Source organism: Emydura macquarii, unplaced genomic scaffold (assembly GCF_026122565.2).
Source record: "Emydura macquarii macquarii isolate MOO-44397 ecotype Brisbane River unplaced genomic scaffold, CSIRO-AGI_Emac_v2 contig_1790, whole genome shotgun sequence".
NCBI lineage: Eukaryota > Metazoa > Chordata > Testudines > Chelidae > Emydura > Emydura macquarii.
In genome coordinates, this window is record NW_027131927.1 from 5,358,660 (window position 1) to 5,374,461 (window position 15,802).

Here is a 15,802-nt window from a genome sequence, read left to right on the forward strand (position 1 = left end):
ATGGCTTCCTGTACAGCACAGACCAGAGACTCCCCCAAATAATGGCCAGAGCAGATCTCTTAGAAGAATATCTAATCTTGATACAAAAATTGTCAGTGATGGAGAATCCACCACGACCCTGGGTAAGGTGCTCCAATAATAAATCACTCTCACTGTTAAAAATGTATGCCTTATGTCCAGGCTGAATATGTCGAGCGTCAACTTCTGGCCATTGCATCACCTAGATTGGAGAATCCACCTTTTCTTTTTCTCTGCTACATTGAAGAGGCCGTGATTAAATATTTGTTCCCATGTAGGTATTGATAGATGGGGATCAAGTCACCCCTTAACCTTCTCTTTGGTAAGCTAAATAGATTGAGTCTATCACTGTACAGCATGTTTTCTAATTCTTTAACGACATCTCCCAGGAGGCACCAGGGTAGCATTTCTGAATCGAAATATTTTGTATTTTGAGTGCTCTGATTCAGAACGAAAAATCAAAATTTTCCACAAGCAGCCGCCGCTTCTCACGGGACATTTCCTTGTGTCCAATCCCGATTTGTGGTAAAGAGCAGCTTCGATGAAGAATTTTCCAAGCAGCCCCATTCCCTGGCATACTGTGGACCTGCCTGGATGGAGGAGGGGCTGGGTGGGCAAAGCAAGGAGAACGAAGACAAGGACTCCTTGACCAGTGCGGTGGGGGAACCGCCTGACCTCTTGTGGTCCCTTCCAGCCCTAAGCTTCTGTGACTGTGTGGGGCAGCTCTGTGGGTCTCTAGCGGTGCTGATGAGCTTCTTGCAATGGCGATTGCAACATTCCCCACTCCATGGAAGGATCAAAAGTGCTTCCTTTGTGGGAAAATTCCTTGCATAACTGGGCACAATGGGAGGTTGGTACCTTCCTCTGAAGCAGGTGGCCATTGATGGAGAGAGGTGACGAGGCTAGATGGCCTCTTCCAAAGGTCTCCTTTCTTGGCAGCTCAGGGTGGGAGACGTGGGGACCTTTGTCAGCACGGAGATGGTGTCTCCATCATGCCAGGCCGACGACCCCTGCTAGGAACGCATGGCAGCTCCTCTGCCCAAAGGAAAATCCACCCCAGGGTGGCAATGAATGGTGGAAAGGAACCACCCCCGTGGAGCTGCTCCCAGCGCTGGGGAAACCACGGGCTCTCATTGGCATTGTCCCACCGTGGCTAAGTTGGAGGTGGCCCATTGACGTACTTCAGCATGAAGTGGGTGGACAGGGCGTAGCCATTGGCTTTGGAGCAGGGAGTTTCGGCCAGAGACAGAAGAATGATGCTGGCCAGGAATAGCACAAGCAGCCCAGCCGCAGAAAGCAACAGCTTCTTCCCTCCAGACAGGAGCCTGGGGCCCGACCGAGGTTGACCTAAGAAAGCCGAGGGCTGCGACTTGGGGCTGGGGACCGAGAGAAGCCAGGATTACAGTTGGCCACGAGGGGGAAACAGAATGAGTCACAGAAGAGGCCCATTACAGCTCAACCCCCCTCCCTGGCAGCCCCAGGGAAAAGGGGAGCACGGACTGTGGAACTCCCAGCCACTGGACACCTGAGTGGGCTCCCACGGGACTCACTGCTCCCAGCGTCTCTACACACTGCTCTGTCCCCTGGCCCGAGAGCGGCTGCCCCCTCCTGAGGGGCGAACGCCAAAGCAAGGTGAGCCTGGAGGTGGTTTCAGGCAGAATTGGTCTGAGTCTTACCAGTGTGTATGGAGAACTTCGCTCCAGGGGGTGGGTTTGGGAGAGGGGCAGGGTGGGCTGGGGCTGGGAAAGACGTGTGGCTAGTTAGGACACGGGGTGCCAGAAAGGCAGGGCCGGGTTTATGGCTAGCTAGCCGGGAGGTCCACACCCAGAGCCTCCTTACGGCAGCAACCGTCTCAGCCACACATGTCCAGGCCAATCGATCGGGCTCCTCAGCCACAGCCGGGGGCTTCTCCCCCCTCGAGCTCCTGGCCACTGCATCCAGACTGCTCCAGAAACCCCTTGGCCACGCCTGCCCTTGCTCTCTTTAACCCTTCGCAGGTGGGCAAGAACCCGAGGGGTGGTGACTCGGGACAGATGGCTCGGAGGCACTGGTGCACCCCCAGGAAAGGGGTCCGGGGGAGGGGAGGCGGGTTGGCTGGGAGCCTGTATCCAGAGGGCAGGCTGGGAGGTGGGGAGATGCCAAGCCTGGGGGTCAGTCGGGGGAGAGATGGAGTGGGGGAGGACAGGGCAAATCTTTCCGACCCCTCGCTGCCCTTATCCCAGCCTGGTTAGAAGCAGCAGCCCTACCCCTTCTCCGTGAGGATGGCCACTTCCTCAGAGCCGGGACCGGCCTGGTTCCTCTCTCCGGGCTGCAAGAGGAAGCACGGGGAGGGGGGGCAGTTAGCCAGTGCACCACGTAACCCATCTACCACTCAAGCTCCAGGCTCCACATAGCCAATGAATCATAGGTACCAGCCCACCGGGGGAGGAGGTGGGGAGCCTTCTTCCTTAACTCATGGGGGAAGGCAACTTTGTACAGAGACGTGCTGCCTAGTGGTTAGAGCGGGGGAGCAGGAATCAGGACTCCTGGGTACTACCCCAGCTCCGGGAAGGGGAGTTACATCGAGGCCCACACTTGGCTCCCTCGTAGCTGGGCAGGCCTAGTTCTTTCTAATGATCTCCTCTCCTAGGAGTGGCCCCGCATGTCCCTGCTTAACTTGGGGAAGCTGAAGGGGACACTCCAGCCGGCTTGCACTGCCTGCCGGTTACTGCCGTGCCAGGGCTGGAAACTGGGGCTGGCAAGGCCGGCTGCGTCAACCCTGCCGTATGGGGGGAGGGCAAACTGGGGGGTGGCCCCATTGCACCGAGCCCTGTGGAGGGGGGTGATAGAAAGGGTTAGGTTCAAGACCAGACGGGGGGACCCCCCAGCCCAAATCCCACGTGCACCAGCTCCCCCTAGGCTGCCCGTCCCTGGGAGGCTGCAATCCCTGACATGGGAGAAGCCGTGAGGCTGACCCCTGGACCACCTGGGTCCCACTGATCAGTGGAAAGGAGGGAGGCTGCATGGAGTTTGGGGACAGGAGAGATCTAAGCTCTGCAGGCACCGGGGATGTGAGGGTTCAGGTAGGTTGAGGTGCCTGGCCCAAGACCCCCTCAATCCCCCCTCCCTCCAGGATGCAGCATTGCTCACCTGCGTCACATCCAGCTTGTCCTGCTGCACGCAGGCCTGGCCCAGCCAGCTCTCGATCCGTTCCGGGTCAAAGCCCACCAGCTCTGTTTGGCGGCAGGCCCCATCCCTCAATGCCAGGCTCTGTGGGTGCCGGCTGCCCCGCAGAGGAGCATTCCCTAAAGGGAGAGACGGTGCGGGCATGACTGCCAGGGGCACAGCTACAAGAGAGGTGCCAGCCCAGGGGAAGGGAGGATGACCCCGTTATTAGGGCACCAACCTGGGACACGGCAGGGCTGGCTTCAAATCCTTGCTTTGCTACAGGCTCCTTGGGCAAATCACATAGCCGCTCCGTGCCTCAGTTTCCCTTCTGTGCAACGGGGATAACAGCCTGACAGGAGGGTTGCGAGGAGTACACTCCAGATGGTGAGGCATTCGGATAAGTAATGGGGGGCAGTCATGGATGGCTCAGAGGAGTTAATAATGGGGGGGCTACAGAGCCGATGGAATGGCCTATGCAGCCCTTTGCCTTTGGGTTTGATACCGTCCCATCTCAGTAAGTGCTACCAGCTGATGGCTGGTGGTAGCCTCCCTCATGTGAAATGAGTTTATCAGGTCTCAGTCCAGTTCCTGGGAAGTCAAAGTGTCCCTGCCACAACTGCACCCACCCCAGCAGAAAGGCCAAGAACTCAAGGGGCCCCGGAGACCGAGCTCATCCCTAGAAGAGGTCTCTTTCCAGGGCAGCAGCTGAGAAATAGATCTCTGGGGCTGGCTGCACAGGGAACCTCTCACCAGTCCTGAGCCTGGATGTTTTATGCAGCAGAAACCCGTCCCACAGTGAAATGCACTGAGACCTCACAACTCACTTCATGCCAGACACAGCACAGCCATAGCATCGGGGCTGCCAGCAACCAAAGGCCAGATTCAAGCCTATAAATGATCAAAGCCCTGGTCTGGTGCACCAAGTACCTTTCACTGTAGGCACCTCAGCATGCAGGAGAGATCTGATAGCAGGAGACTCTTTAATATGGGCAAAGGGAGGCAGAGCGAGATCAAGCTGCAGGGGGTGGAACCGGATAAATTCAGAATTAACCATTGGAGCAGCCCACAGGTCATCGCTCTGCATTGAGATCAGACGCTGTAGCTCAACCACCAGATATGGGCTGGATGCACAGAATGGTCCTTTCTGGCCATCGAATCTGAGACTCACCCGGCTCCATCCAGTCTATCTCCAGCTGGACTGGGAGAGTCTGATCAGGGGGATTAGGATTGGATTAGAGCTGGGAGAAGTGTTTCAGTCGAAACTATTTTCGGTGAAAAATGCAAATTCGGCACCACCCAAACGTTTTGCAAATCCGTGAGGGTTTTGCCAACTTGTTTGTGTCACAATCACCAAACCACCACAGGGCCCCAGCAACAAACGCAAAACTCTGGAAAAGCCAAAATGTTTTCTAAACAAAAGCGTCTCATTTCTTTCATCCGGAACGACTTTGGGTTTCGAAAAGACCTTCAATCCCACTTTTAAAAAAAACCAATTTCAACAATGCTCAAAAACAAAACATTTCCTCCAACCAGACACAGAATTTTTTTCCGCATTTCTATTCCCCAAAAATTCTGATTTCAGTTCGACCTGAGACACGGGTTTTTTCCATAGATTCAGAGATTGCGAGGCCTAAAGGGCCGATTGCCATTATCTAGTCTGCGTAACCTGGACCAAAGCACTGCCCTGAATTAATTCCTCTTTGAATTAGATTTTTTGTTATTTACATAGTTTTAGAACATAAGAAGGGCCACACCAGGTCAGACCAATGGTCCATCTCGCCCAGCGTCCTGTCTTCTGCCAGACGCTTCAGAGGCAATGACCAGAACTGAGCAATTATTGAGTGATCCGTCCTCAGTCATCCAGTTCCAGCATCTTTTCTTACAACCAGTAGCCCCTCTTTAGCTAATGTGAGCTACCTCAAAGGGACTTTCTTGGTAGTGGAAAGGTAGGGGGCAGCTGGACTGGACGGTGACAAGCCAGGAACCAAATCACTTACCAGAACTGTCTCTGGCAATTTCCACCTTCCTTTTGGTTGCCAGGGAGAGACAGAGTCCATCCTGGGAGCCCAGCCATGTCCATGTCTCAGCCGGAAAGGGAATGGCCTGTTGATGATAGCTATACTCAGCTCAGCTCTCCCAGCTTCTCCAAGCACTTGCCAAATCCTCCTCAATCAACCCTGACAGCTCCTCCCTGCGAGACAGGGTGAGTCTTATCCTTGTGTTATGGAGGGACTGTGCAGGAGGGACACAGCCCCAGATCACACAGTGAATCAGGGAAAGAGGACCCAGGAATCCCAACTCTCCCCCTTCCCCTACACTAGTCTCTAAACTCCTTCCCCTCCCAGAGCTGGGAACAGAACCCGGGAGTCCTGACTCCCAGCCGCTGCTCTAACCACTAGACCCTGTTCCCTCTTACAAATACAAGTGTAAATCGCCTTCTCTGTGGTTGCCAGTGAAGCACGGCATTAGCAGCAGGGATCATGTTAGCAGACGGATGCTCCCCCTGCTACTGATTGGGCCATGGCTGGTTTAGGGCTAGACAGAGGCTGCAGCGGCTTTGCGGAGAAGGTGCTAGGCTGGGACTCAGCAAACCTGGGTTCAAGTCCCAGCTGTGCGTGACCCTGTGCCCAATTGTCTCATCTCTCAGGGCCTGTTTCCCCATCTCTCAGACACAGATAACCACACTCTGCCTGTCAGCTCTTGGGGGCAGGAATGGTCTCCCAGCATTCATCAGTGTGCCACCCTGATGTGGGTTCCTGTGTCCGGGCAGTGCCCGGCCTGATGGGGCCCCAGTCTCAGTTATGACGGGGGGGGGGGGGGGGGCAGAATTTCACCCTGGGGGCAGCCTATGTAAAGCAGAGCACAGTGAAATGGAGAGCAGGAGAACGTGACAGGGATGGATCCTACGTGGAGAGGGAGAAAACACAAGCCCAGGGGCTGAGAATCGGTCCTGGGAAGTAATCAGGCCTATGGGCCACCAGAGAGGTGCCAGCACTGGGGGGGACCAAGGGCCACTGTCCCCCCCACTTTTGAAAACCTGAACTTGGCAGGGAGCACAACCCACCCCCACCGGCCCCTGACCGGAGCTGGGTGGCGTGATGGAGGGGTATCTGGGCCAAACATGAGCATGTGCTGCCACGACCTAGCACTGCCCCATTCCCCCCACTTCTCCTGTCCTTCCCTCACCCCAGGACTTTGCTCCCTGATGGGGTTAGGCTGCTCACACCCGGGTCCCCGGAAGCCCCAGCTCAGCGTTTCATAGGGTTTACAGTCAGCTCCTCCGGAGTGAGCTGCAGGGCACAGGCCATTCCATGTCACCCCATGACCCCTGGAGCAAGCCCAGCCCTTGGGGGGCACTACCGCAGCTACCTACATCCGGGTCAGCGCCTCTCCCACGTCGGGATGAGCGGCTGGTGGCTGTGCCCTGCTGGCGGCTGTGCCTCCGGCTCGGTTCCTCCCACTGGCACATCCCTGGAGAGAGGAAACGGCGGCTGGTGGATCTGCCCTATGAAAGGATCCCGCGCGTCCCCCACGGGCTGCTGCAGCAATGTCCGGCTGGCCCAGCTGCAGCTTCCGGGGCTGCCCCTTTAAGGCATGGCAGGGGGGTCTGCCCACCCCCAACCATCTCCAGGACCAGGAGCTGCTGCCCTTCCAGTTCTGCCCCAGCTGGCATGGGAAGGAGGTGGCAGCTGGGTCACTGTTGGGGGTGGGGCCTGTCCCTTTCAGGGGGACCCACCTCTGCCATGGGGGGGGGGGGGAAGGAATCTTTATGGAGCAAGGTGCTGTCCAGTGGTTAGAGCAGGGGAGCGTGGGGCAGTCAGGATTCCTGGGTTCTATCCCCAACTCCATTATGGCGGTGGGAGGTCTAGTGGTTAGAGCAGGGGCTGGGCACCAGGACTCCTGGGTTCTATCCCCAGCTCTGGGAGGGCAGTGGTGTCTAGTGGTTAGAGCAGAAGAGAGCTGGGAGTCAGGACTCCTGAGTTCTATTCCCAGCTCAGGGAGGGGAGTGAGGAGCCATCTCCTGCCCAACATCTAGGGCAGCTTTGGGGGCTTTGCCCCTTTAAGGTCTCCTCTCATCACTGCCTGCAGGACCCGAATTCGTGGCAGCCAGGGTGCCGACCCACGGCAGCCTGTACCTGTGATGGCGCTGCAGTAAGACGAGTCCTCTTCGTCATGAGACGTGGACCCGCCCACATCCACCGAGGGGTCCCACTCCAGGTCCAGGCTGTCTCCGCAGGCAGCCCCAAACCGATGGAGGTGGTGGCAACAGACAGCCTTGTGCGGAGTGGACTGGGAGAGCCAAGCAGCAGGAGGGGGCCCCCCGGCTTCTCCCTCGACCTCAGGCTCCAGGGATACATCCGTGAAGCAGTCAGACTCCACATCTGTCTCTCGGTCAGACAGCCACTCGTCCTCGAAGACCTGGGGGGCGGGCGAGCAGAGAGGGTCAGCAGGAAAGACAGCAGTTCCCTTGGCCTTCCCATCTCCAGCCCCTTCAGTAGCCTGTAACTAACCCTCCTGCAATGGATTCTGCAGGGGGCAACTCCAATACTCCTACCACCTGAGCTACAGGAGAATCCCCAGTCATTGCTAGCAGTACTGGGGCTATGACACACATTCAAGCCATTTATATTCTACCAGCAGAGGGCAGTGAAGCGCAAACCAACTTGTAAAATACAATATCTTGCCTTACAAGCCCTAAATGCTTTGGAAACTGATACCCAGGGATCACCTCCTCCAGCTCTGTGATACAGCTGCAGTTGTTTATCCAGAGATCCCTCCCTCAGTGCTGAGATACAGTCGCCTCTGGGATGGGGCACAGCAGCTGTTTATACAGAGCTGCAGCCACCTCTGGGGCAGAACACACAGCAGCCATTTAGCAGCTGCAGAGCAATGTTGCACAACAGTCTGGGAGCAGAAGTGGAGAATGCTGTGGCCAGCTGAAATGGCAGGGGGAACTTAGCAAGGTAAAAATGCAACAGTTCACACAGAAATTTGGCCACGATCCAGGCATTTCATAGCCCAAATCTTGCAAAAAAATAAAGCACCACAACGAGCACGCGGAGCCTAGGTCTCTCCCTCCACCAGCACAACAAATGCAACCTCTGCCACCAAGCCTGGGCCTTGGGGAAGTGCTGACGGCGAGAGCCTGCCTGACTGGGCTCCCCCTGCCGCCCTCGGCTCCTTGCAGCACGGCAACTGGAGTCAGCTTACACTGGAGTGAGCCCCATCTGTGCCCCCATCCCCCTTCCTGCAGCACAGCATCCTCTACTGCCACCCTGGGACGCTAGGGTCAGCCCTGAATGTGCGAGGAGAGCCCCCCTGCTGTGCTCCCACCCCTCTTTACTGAACAGTGCCCCCTAGTGCCAACGTGGGGAATTGCAGTCAGCGCTACCTGAGAAGGGAGAACTGCCCCATAGGGATTTTCCTGGTAAGCCTCCCACCCCCTAGTCTGGCCAGCTGGGGCGAGGGGCTGGGATTGCAGCATGAAGTCGGCCAGGCTCCCGCTCTGAAAGTTTAGCCACCAGGCCCGTGGAACAGGCTCCATCCCACACGTACCAGCCTCTTGCTGACCAGCCGGCGGCGGAAGCGGGACACCCTCCAGAAGACCTCCTGGCAGTAGCAGCTCAGCTCCTGCAGCTCCTCCTCCAGGACCTCCGCGTCCTGTGGTTCGCTCCGCTGGATCAACTGCTCGCCGCACACCAGCAGCCAGTCGAGCTGCTCCGTGTTGGATTGCACGGCCTCCTGGAACTCCTAGGACAGGAAGGGGGGCATTGGCCAAGTCCATGGGGCTGGACCCTCACTGTTCCATGCAAACCACCCCAGGAATCTTACCTTGCCCATAAAACCCCTGACAGCACAGCTCCCCCTAGTGCTGCACTGAGAGGGGAGCACGCCCCCTGCTGAGCCTCCTGCCCTGTTCCCTGCAGCACAGCGCCCCCTAGTGCCGCAGTCTCCACGCAGCCCCAGAGAGAAGGGCAAGACCTAATGAATCCACCCATCCCAACGCCAGTGGGGTGTGGTCGCCCCTCCGGTTCCCAGCCCTGCTGAGCTTGCCAGAACAGAGCAGCTTCCCGCCCAAGGTCACAGGGCGGCAGCAGCTCAGCAGCCACTGGGTTTATTACGTGCTGTGCAGCAGCCCAGGGACAGGTGCAATTGCTAAATGGAAGCAATAAACTAATCTCGGTATCGATCTGGTGTCCCCACAGACGCTGGCTGGTTTGAGCAAGCCGAGGTCTGGCAATGCGGATCAACACCTGTTCCCTCCTCCCGCTAGTGCACAGAGCTGGAGGCGGGGAGGGATCTGGGTGACCAATCAACCCTCGGATATTTTCATATTGCTCAGTGCCTTCAACTGAAGGACAAAGTCCACACAGACCTAGCCAGAGGAGTGGGTGGAGTACGGCCTGCTGACTGAGATCCCTGGGCTGGGACTCAGGAGATGTGGCCTGCTGGGTGACCTGGGGCAAGTCACGCCCCTGCTCTGTGCCTCAGTTTCCCCATCTGTAAAAAGGGGAGAACAATACCACCTCCTTTGGGAAGCGCTGTGAGATCTGCCGAGGCAAGAACTAGGGATCCTCCCTATTATCTCTTGTTTGGAAGAAAAGGAGTGCAAGTTTTCTGCTGGCCTGAGGCCCAGCAAACTCATCTCACACAGGCCAGCAAACTGACTGCCCAGAGGAAACACTCACCAACTTTCAACCTCTATTGACCAAGGCCAGATGGGAACTAGTGACTTGAAGGTGAAAGGGTCCAAAGCTCAGCCCCAAGCCCCAGCTCCCGAGGGCCCAGGAAGGTGTTTTGTACAGGGAGCCTGCAGCAATTCATCTCTGCACAGCTGATTGCAGCAAATATTTCAGTTTCCTCTTCAAACCATTCGCCTCATTCCTCACAGACTTTTAATGTTTATTATCATGGGCAGGGGTGGCTGTCCTCTGTCCCCTGCTGGAGGTGATGAGCCCTGTTCTCTCTCTTGTGTGTGGGGGGGGAAGGGGGAGAGTCAGGGACAGAGAAAGGAGGCACGAAAAGGACACTGGATAGAAGTGTTTACTTCCCAGTAGATATGAGACCAACCCAACCTGCCCTGATCTGAACAACTCCAGGCTTTGGGGAAGTTTGAGCTCGCATTTGAAGGAGGCGACTGGGAGTCAGGACTCCTGGGTTCTATTCCTTGCTAGCCTCACTGTAAGACTTTGGCAGAATCACACCCCCCCCCCCCATACCTCAGTTTCCCCATCTATAAAACCGAGAGGAGGACACTCATATCCCTCAGGGACTGAATTTATTAAGGTGCTTGGAGATCCTTGGAAGGCAGATGCTGGAGCATCACTGGGAGTAAATATCTCTAAGCTGGAAGTAGCCCATCGTGATTCCCTGACAAAAAGCCACACACTATCCTCCCAAGCCTGTGTATTTTTTAGATCACCACTGTTTATCTGAACGAAGCCCAGAAATGTATTGGCAGCTCAGCACCTAAAAGGTTAAGCGAAATGTAGTCACCCGAAACCAGTTCACCTGTACGTCATTATGTAGAAATAAATTTCCCCTTCGATGAACCAACATTTTCTATGTAAACAGATGATCAGGCATGCGTGTGTGCATGTGAGCTTCCCCCCCGTCAGTTTGCCCGTGCTACCAGTCTGCCACCCTCATTGTTCCATGGCTATTTGCCCACTTACTGCCCTTCCCATTTAAGGTTTTCAAAGCTTGTCACAGACATTAATTTATATCTCATGAGTTATGAGCCCTCCCTGCATTCCTTGAGGGGGGCGAGGGGAAGAATATGCAAGGATCACTTCACCCAGCATGGAAACGCAGCCACCTCTGGGGTGGAACGTGGCAGCTGTTTATGTCACTGAACTGGGACACTGGGGTCAGTGCTGATTCAGAGGGGAAAGCACCCCTTACTCAGCCCTCACCCTTCTCCCTGAAGACCAGTGCCCCAGCATGCTGGACACACATTATGCAAGATCATTCTTAGATGACATGGATGCATGCGGGAGCTGCAAGGGGCCCATACAGTATGTAAATGCCCCCGATCCCTTCTCTCTCCAGAGAGGACGCTCCCATTTTACCTGCAACTGTATCATTTTCTCAAGCGAGCTGCCACCAGAGAAATGTTCCACATCCGTGAGCCGCAGATCCAGCTCCGTCAGCTGCACCTGCACGGTCTCCCGCTCCCACTCAAACGCCTCTCGCTGGCTGACAAAATACTGGGGGGAGAAACAAACAAACAGCAAAAATCAAACAGAGCCAGCAGGTTTAGCAGGAAGCTGGACCTCAGGACACCTGCACCGTTCGTATTCACGTTTCAGTGTCCTGCCTATTGCTAACGACGCTGGAGGTTATTCATTATAATAAAGGGACAAGGGTTTTGCATTCTCGACAGACATGCTTGCAAAAGCAGCTGGTAATTTTTAACCGCCCCTCTTTGTTTTCGCCTGAAGCCCAAGAATCAATTTGGGGCAGACGGTCTTTTTGTTTGGGGTCCATATGACGTCTGGCACAATGAGGCACTGGTCCAGGCCTATGGCTTGTAGGTGCTATCACAATACACCTGGTTAACAAATAACAACAATTAGCATTAAGAAGAACCCCTGAGTTTCTGACACTGGTTTTTTTTGCATCTTGCTTAGCCTAGTGGTACGAATCTGGGCCTGTCCAATTTCACTTTCTGGGCCAGATGCCCCTTGGGTGTAAACCAGCCCTCTCTCCATTGGACTCAATGGGGCCAGATCCCCCCACTGATGTAAATCAGTGTTGCTCTAATTTACACCTGCTGAGGATCTGATCCGTTTACCTGACTGTTGAGTGAGGCGTCCCCAGTGTAACAAGGGGCAGGTTTATAGGCCCATCATGTCTCCCTCCCCACCATGACGGTGCCCCTCCCTCCTTCCCTGGGATTAGCCCGCTGGTACCTTCAGCCTCTTGATGACGGCAGCAGTTCGTTTCTGGAGGTTGTCCCAGCCCTCGTTGATCTCCTGGACCACGGCTTTGAGCCACTGGCCCTGCAAACTGCCGCTGTTGGCCTGAACCAGCTGCCGGTACTGCCTGTTTAAGGACTCCAGAGGGTGCAGCTTCTCCTGGATCTGCCTTTGCAGCACCTAGAGGGAGAAAGGGACACCAACACAGGTGAGGAAGAGCAGCCTTGCAGTTGTAGCACTGGATTAGGACTGGCTTTGATGCTGGCCTCTGCCACAGACTTAGCAAGTCACTTCGTTGCACTGTGCCTCAGTTTCCCCATCTGTAAAATGTGGATAATTCTCCCCTATCTTGGGGCCAGGGGGAGGAGGGGAAGGCTGTGAGGATAAATTCATCAGCAGTTGTGCTGTGTTCAGATACGCGGTTGTTACCCTCTGGGGAGTATGTGTTACAGCCTCCCACTGTGCTGATCTACAGAGTATATCCTTGGTTCTGTTCCCAGCTCTGAGAGGGGAGTAAGGGCTAATGGTTAGAACAAGGGGCTGGGAGTCAGGACTCCTGGTTTCTGTTCCCAGCTGTAGGAGGGGGCTAGTGGGTCAGAACAGGGGGGTTGGGAGTCAGGATTCCTGGGCTCCATTCCCAGCTCTGGGAGGGGAGTACGGCTTAGTGGTTACAGCAAGGAGCTGAGAGGCAGGACTTCCAGTTCTCCCACTATATAACTCCAGGGTAAATCATTCTATCACTAGTTCCCCATATGTCAAATGGAAATAACCGAGACCCGGCTCAGGGGGCAGAAACAGGAGATTAAATAAACGCTTGCAACATGCTGCGAGATCCTTGAAGCGCTATGGAAACGGGAGCCCTCGTTAGCCTCTTGCCAAGAGGAAGGCCTGGGGATTATAAATGTTTCACTTGTTTGATCGTCTGTGTTCAGCTCCTGCTGGCACCTTTGAAATAAAAGGGCTTAAACACAACTCAGACGCCTCGGCTACTGAATGTCTCCCCTGAGGTCTCTTTCAAGAAGCTTCCTGCCAACCCTGCCCTATGCTGACTGTACCGACATCACTGAGCAAACGAGGAGATCATTCATTTTCTTCTAGTATTATTTAATAGGTACAGTACCACCTACTGTCACCATGCGTAGCCCACTTATGTTCATTACCATAGCCGCCACCGTCCCCATCCAGGATTGCGCTGAGCCTTATTAGGTGTCTTATGGTAGCATCTGCAATCACCAGGGAGTGGGGGTTCGTGGCTCCATCATGCTGAGCTTTATTAGGTGTAATACAGTAGCATCTGCCTTCCCATCGTGCCTAGTCTTACTATGTATATTATGGTAGCTCCTACAGCCCCATCCAGGATCGGGGCCCCATCATGCTGGGCCTTATGATACGTATTACATAGCACCTATATCTGCATCCAGACACGGGCCCCCATTGTGCTGGGCCTTATTAAGAGTATTACGGTAGCAGCGACATCCCCTCCATGTGCTGTCTGCCGCACAGAGCAGGAGACAGTGCCTGCCTAAGGCTAAGTGGACAAAGGGTGGGAAAGGAAACCGAGGCACGGAGGGGGGAGGGGACTGGCCCAAAGTCACTCAACAAGAAGGCAGCAGAGCTATGAACAGAGCCCAGGTGTCCTGAGCCCCAGTCTAGTGCTCTATTCCCTGGGCCACGCTGCCCCCCCACCTCCCCATTTCCTCCCCACTGTTTCCTCACCTGGAACTTTTTGAGCTCCTCCTTGGCCACAGTGAAGGGCACCTGGGAGGAGGCGGGGGAGGCGGCCCACAGCTCCGCCGCCCGCAGCCAGTCCTGGAAGCGGGACAGGGAAGCCAGGATGAGGTCAAACTGCCGGCAGGCCTGCTCGGCCCTGCGGGGAGACAGAGAAGAGCCTGACACAGCGCACGGTGCCCTGCGCTCCCCCACACTGCCACGGCCCCCCATCGCCACGGCCTGGCCCACACCCAGGGCCCAAGCATAATTGTTTCAGACCCAGTACAAACTTTTAACACGGTCCCCCTCCCATAATGGGGGTTGCAGCCTGGGCCAGGCCTCCCAGGGCCTCCAGCCCCAGTAAAGTGTACCCTTCCCCCCCATGTGGGGGCCCTGCCCGCACCCCAGGCACCATGAATGCCAGTGACACCTGTTCCCCTGCAACGCCAACAGAGCGACTGTCACTGACCGGATGGGGACAGGGCCTGGCAGCTTGGCACAGGGGCTGTTGGGCATCTCTAAGATATAAACTCATCCCACGAGCTCTCTTCCCCCCTCCACTCCATCACAGCCCCCCCTTCTCTCTGCCCCCTCCAGCCCCCTTCATCCTTTCTTCTCCCTGCTGCCTACAAAATGATCGCCCATCCCAAAAAGTAACCCCAGGCCCCAAATCCCCACAATCCTTTGCATCCTCAAAGGATTCTGGGAAGGGGTGGGTCATTGGCCATCTTGCAGACGGTGGGACACAGAAAGGCTGACACCCCCCACCCCAATACTGGGCATCGTTTCCTCCCTTCCCACGTACCAGAGCCTGGATCCTGGCCTCACCTGATCCGTTTCTCCACGGAGGCCACGCAGACGCGGCAGCCAGCCGCATCAGGCGCCAGCTCTCCCCAGCGTGTGGGGAGCATCCAAGGCTTGAGACGAGCGGGACCCAAGCCCCTGGCCATGCCGTCCTTCTGCATCTCCAGCTCCCCCTTCACAAGCCCCGCGGTGGCAGGCATCTCAGTGCTGGCTGGGCGTCTTGACAAAGCCTAGGCATCGGCAAAGAGCGCATGATTGCCCCTCCTGGGAGCGGGTCCAGCCAAGCCTGTCTCAGCACAAACGAATCTCACCTGAGTAACAGGGCAGCCGCCCGCAGCACTGGGAGAGCCGCACAGCAGGGCCGGCCAGAACCCAGGGTGGGGGCCCTGGTGGGGAGACAGGAAGCAAGAATCCTAAGGGCAACAGGTGCAGACAAAATCCCGCCACCCCAGGGAGAACGCTCTGCTCTCGTAAATTACAGCTACCCCGGGGAGGCCCCCCGGTCCGAGGTGTTCCCGGAGCAGGGTGGGGAAGGGTGTCACTGCACGGAGGAGCTTCAGAGTGGGTGGAAATAAACCCCTGACAATCCGAGATCTCACTGAGATCTCACGACCAGCAGCCTCCTTCAGGACCAGTCCAGGGCCCCTCACACAGCGAAGGCAGCTGCCGACAACAAGGGGCGCTCGCCCGAGCTCAGCTGGTGGCTGCCAACGCAAGGGCGAGGAGAGGGGCTGCAGGGCGTGTCTGCTGGAGGCAGGGCGCCAGGAGAACAGAGTTTCAGGCCAGCAAGGAGCATTAAATCAGTTCTTCTGCCCCCCCTGAAAAGCACCCTACGGGACATTCAGTTCCACCCCGATAGCCCTACGCTGAGCTCGCCAACCTCAGCGAAACCTCAGCGATTCAGTCTCCAGGAGATCAAACTGCGAAGTACAGGCAGAGACTGTTACCTGTCAGCTCTGTGTTCTTGGGGAACCAGAGCGCAGTACCAGGCCTGTCTGACGCACAAAGGATTCCCCCCAGCCTCTGCCTGAACCAGAACTGATCAGAAGAAAGGCTTACCAAAAGCAATGAAAAGGCAGTGGGAGGCACACTAAACCCCTCCGGACAAGGGTGACAGGATTAAGGCAACTCCCCTAGCCTCATTTGTACCAAAGATGGGACAAGGCGGCATCTCCTTTAGCACACACAATGGAGAAGAGATT

At 56.2% G+C, this 15,802-nt stretch overlaps 1 protein-coding gene across 1 annotated transcript; it reads right to left on the reverse strand.

Annotated features, from left to right (window-relative positions):
* On the reverse strand, positions 1-14,800 carry SYNE4 (spectrin repeat containing nuclear envelope family member 4). The gene is made up of 11 exons (XM_067557254.1): positions 14,625-14,800; positions 13,803-13,953; positions 12,081-12,266; positions 11,238-11,375; positions 8,722-8,916; positions 7,302-7,584; positions 6,539-6,636; positions 5,163-5,268; positions 3,148-3,302; positions 2,265-2,326; positions 1-1,394 (listed from the first exon to the last, which is right to left on the reverse strand). The coding sequence occupies exons 1-11, from the start codon at positions 14,798-14,800 to the stop codon at positions 1,172-1,174; spliced, it is 1,773 nt and encodes a 590-aa protein (XP_067413355.1). The 3' UTR covers positions 1-1,171.
* Between the last annotated feature and the right edge of the window lie 1,002 nt (positions 14,801-15,802).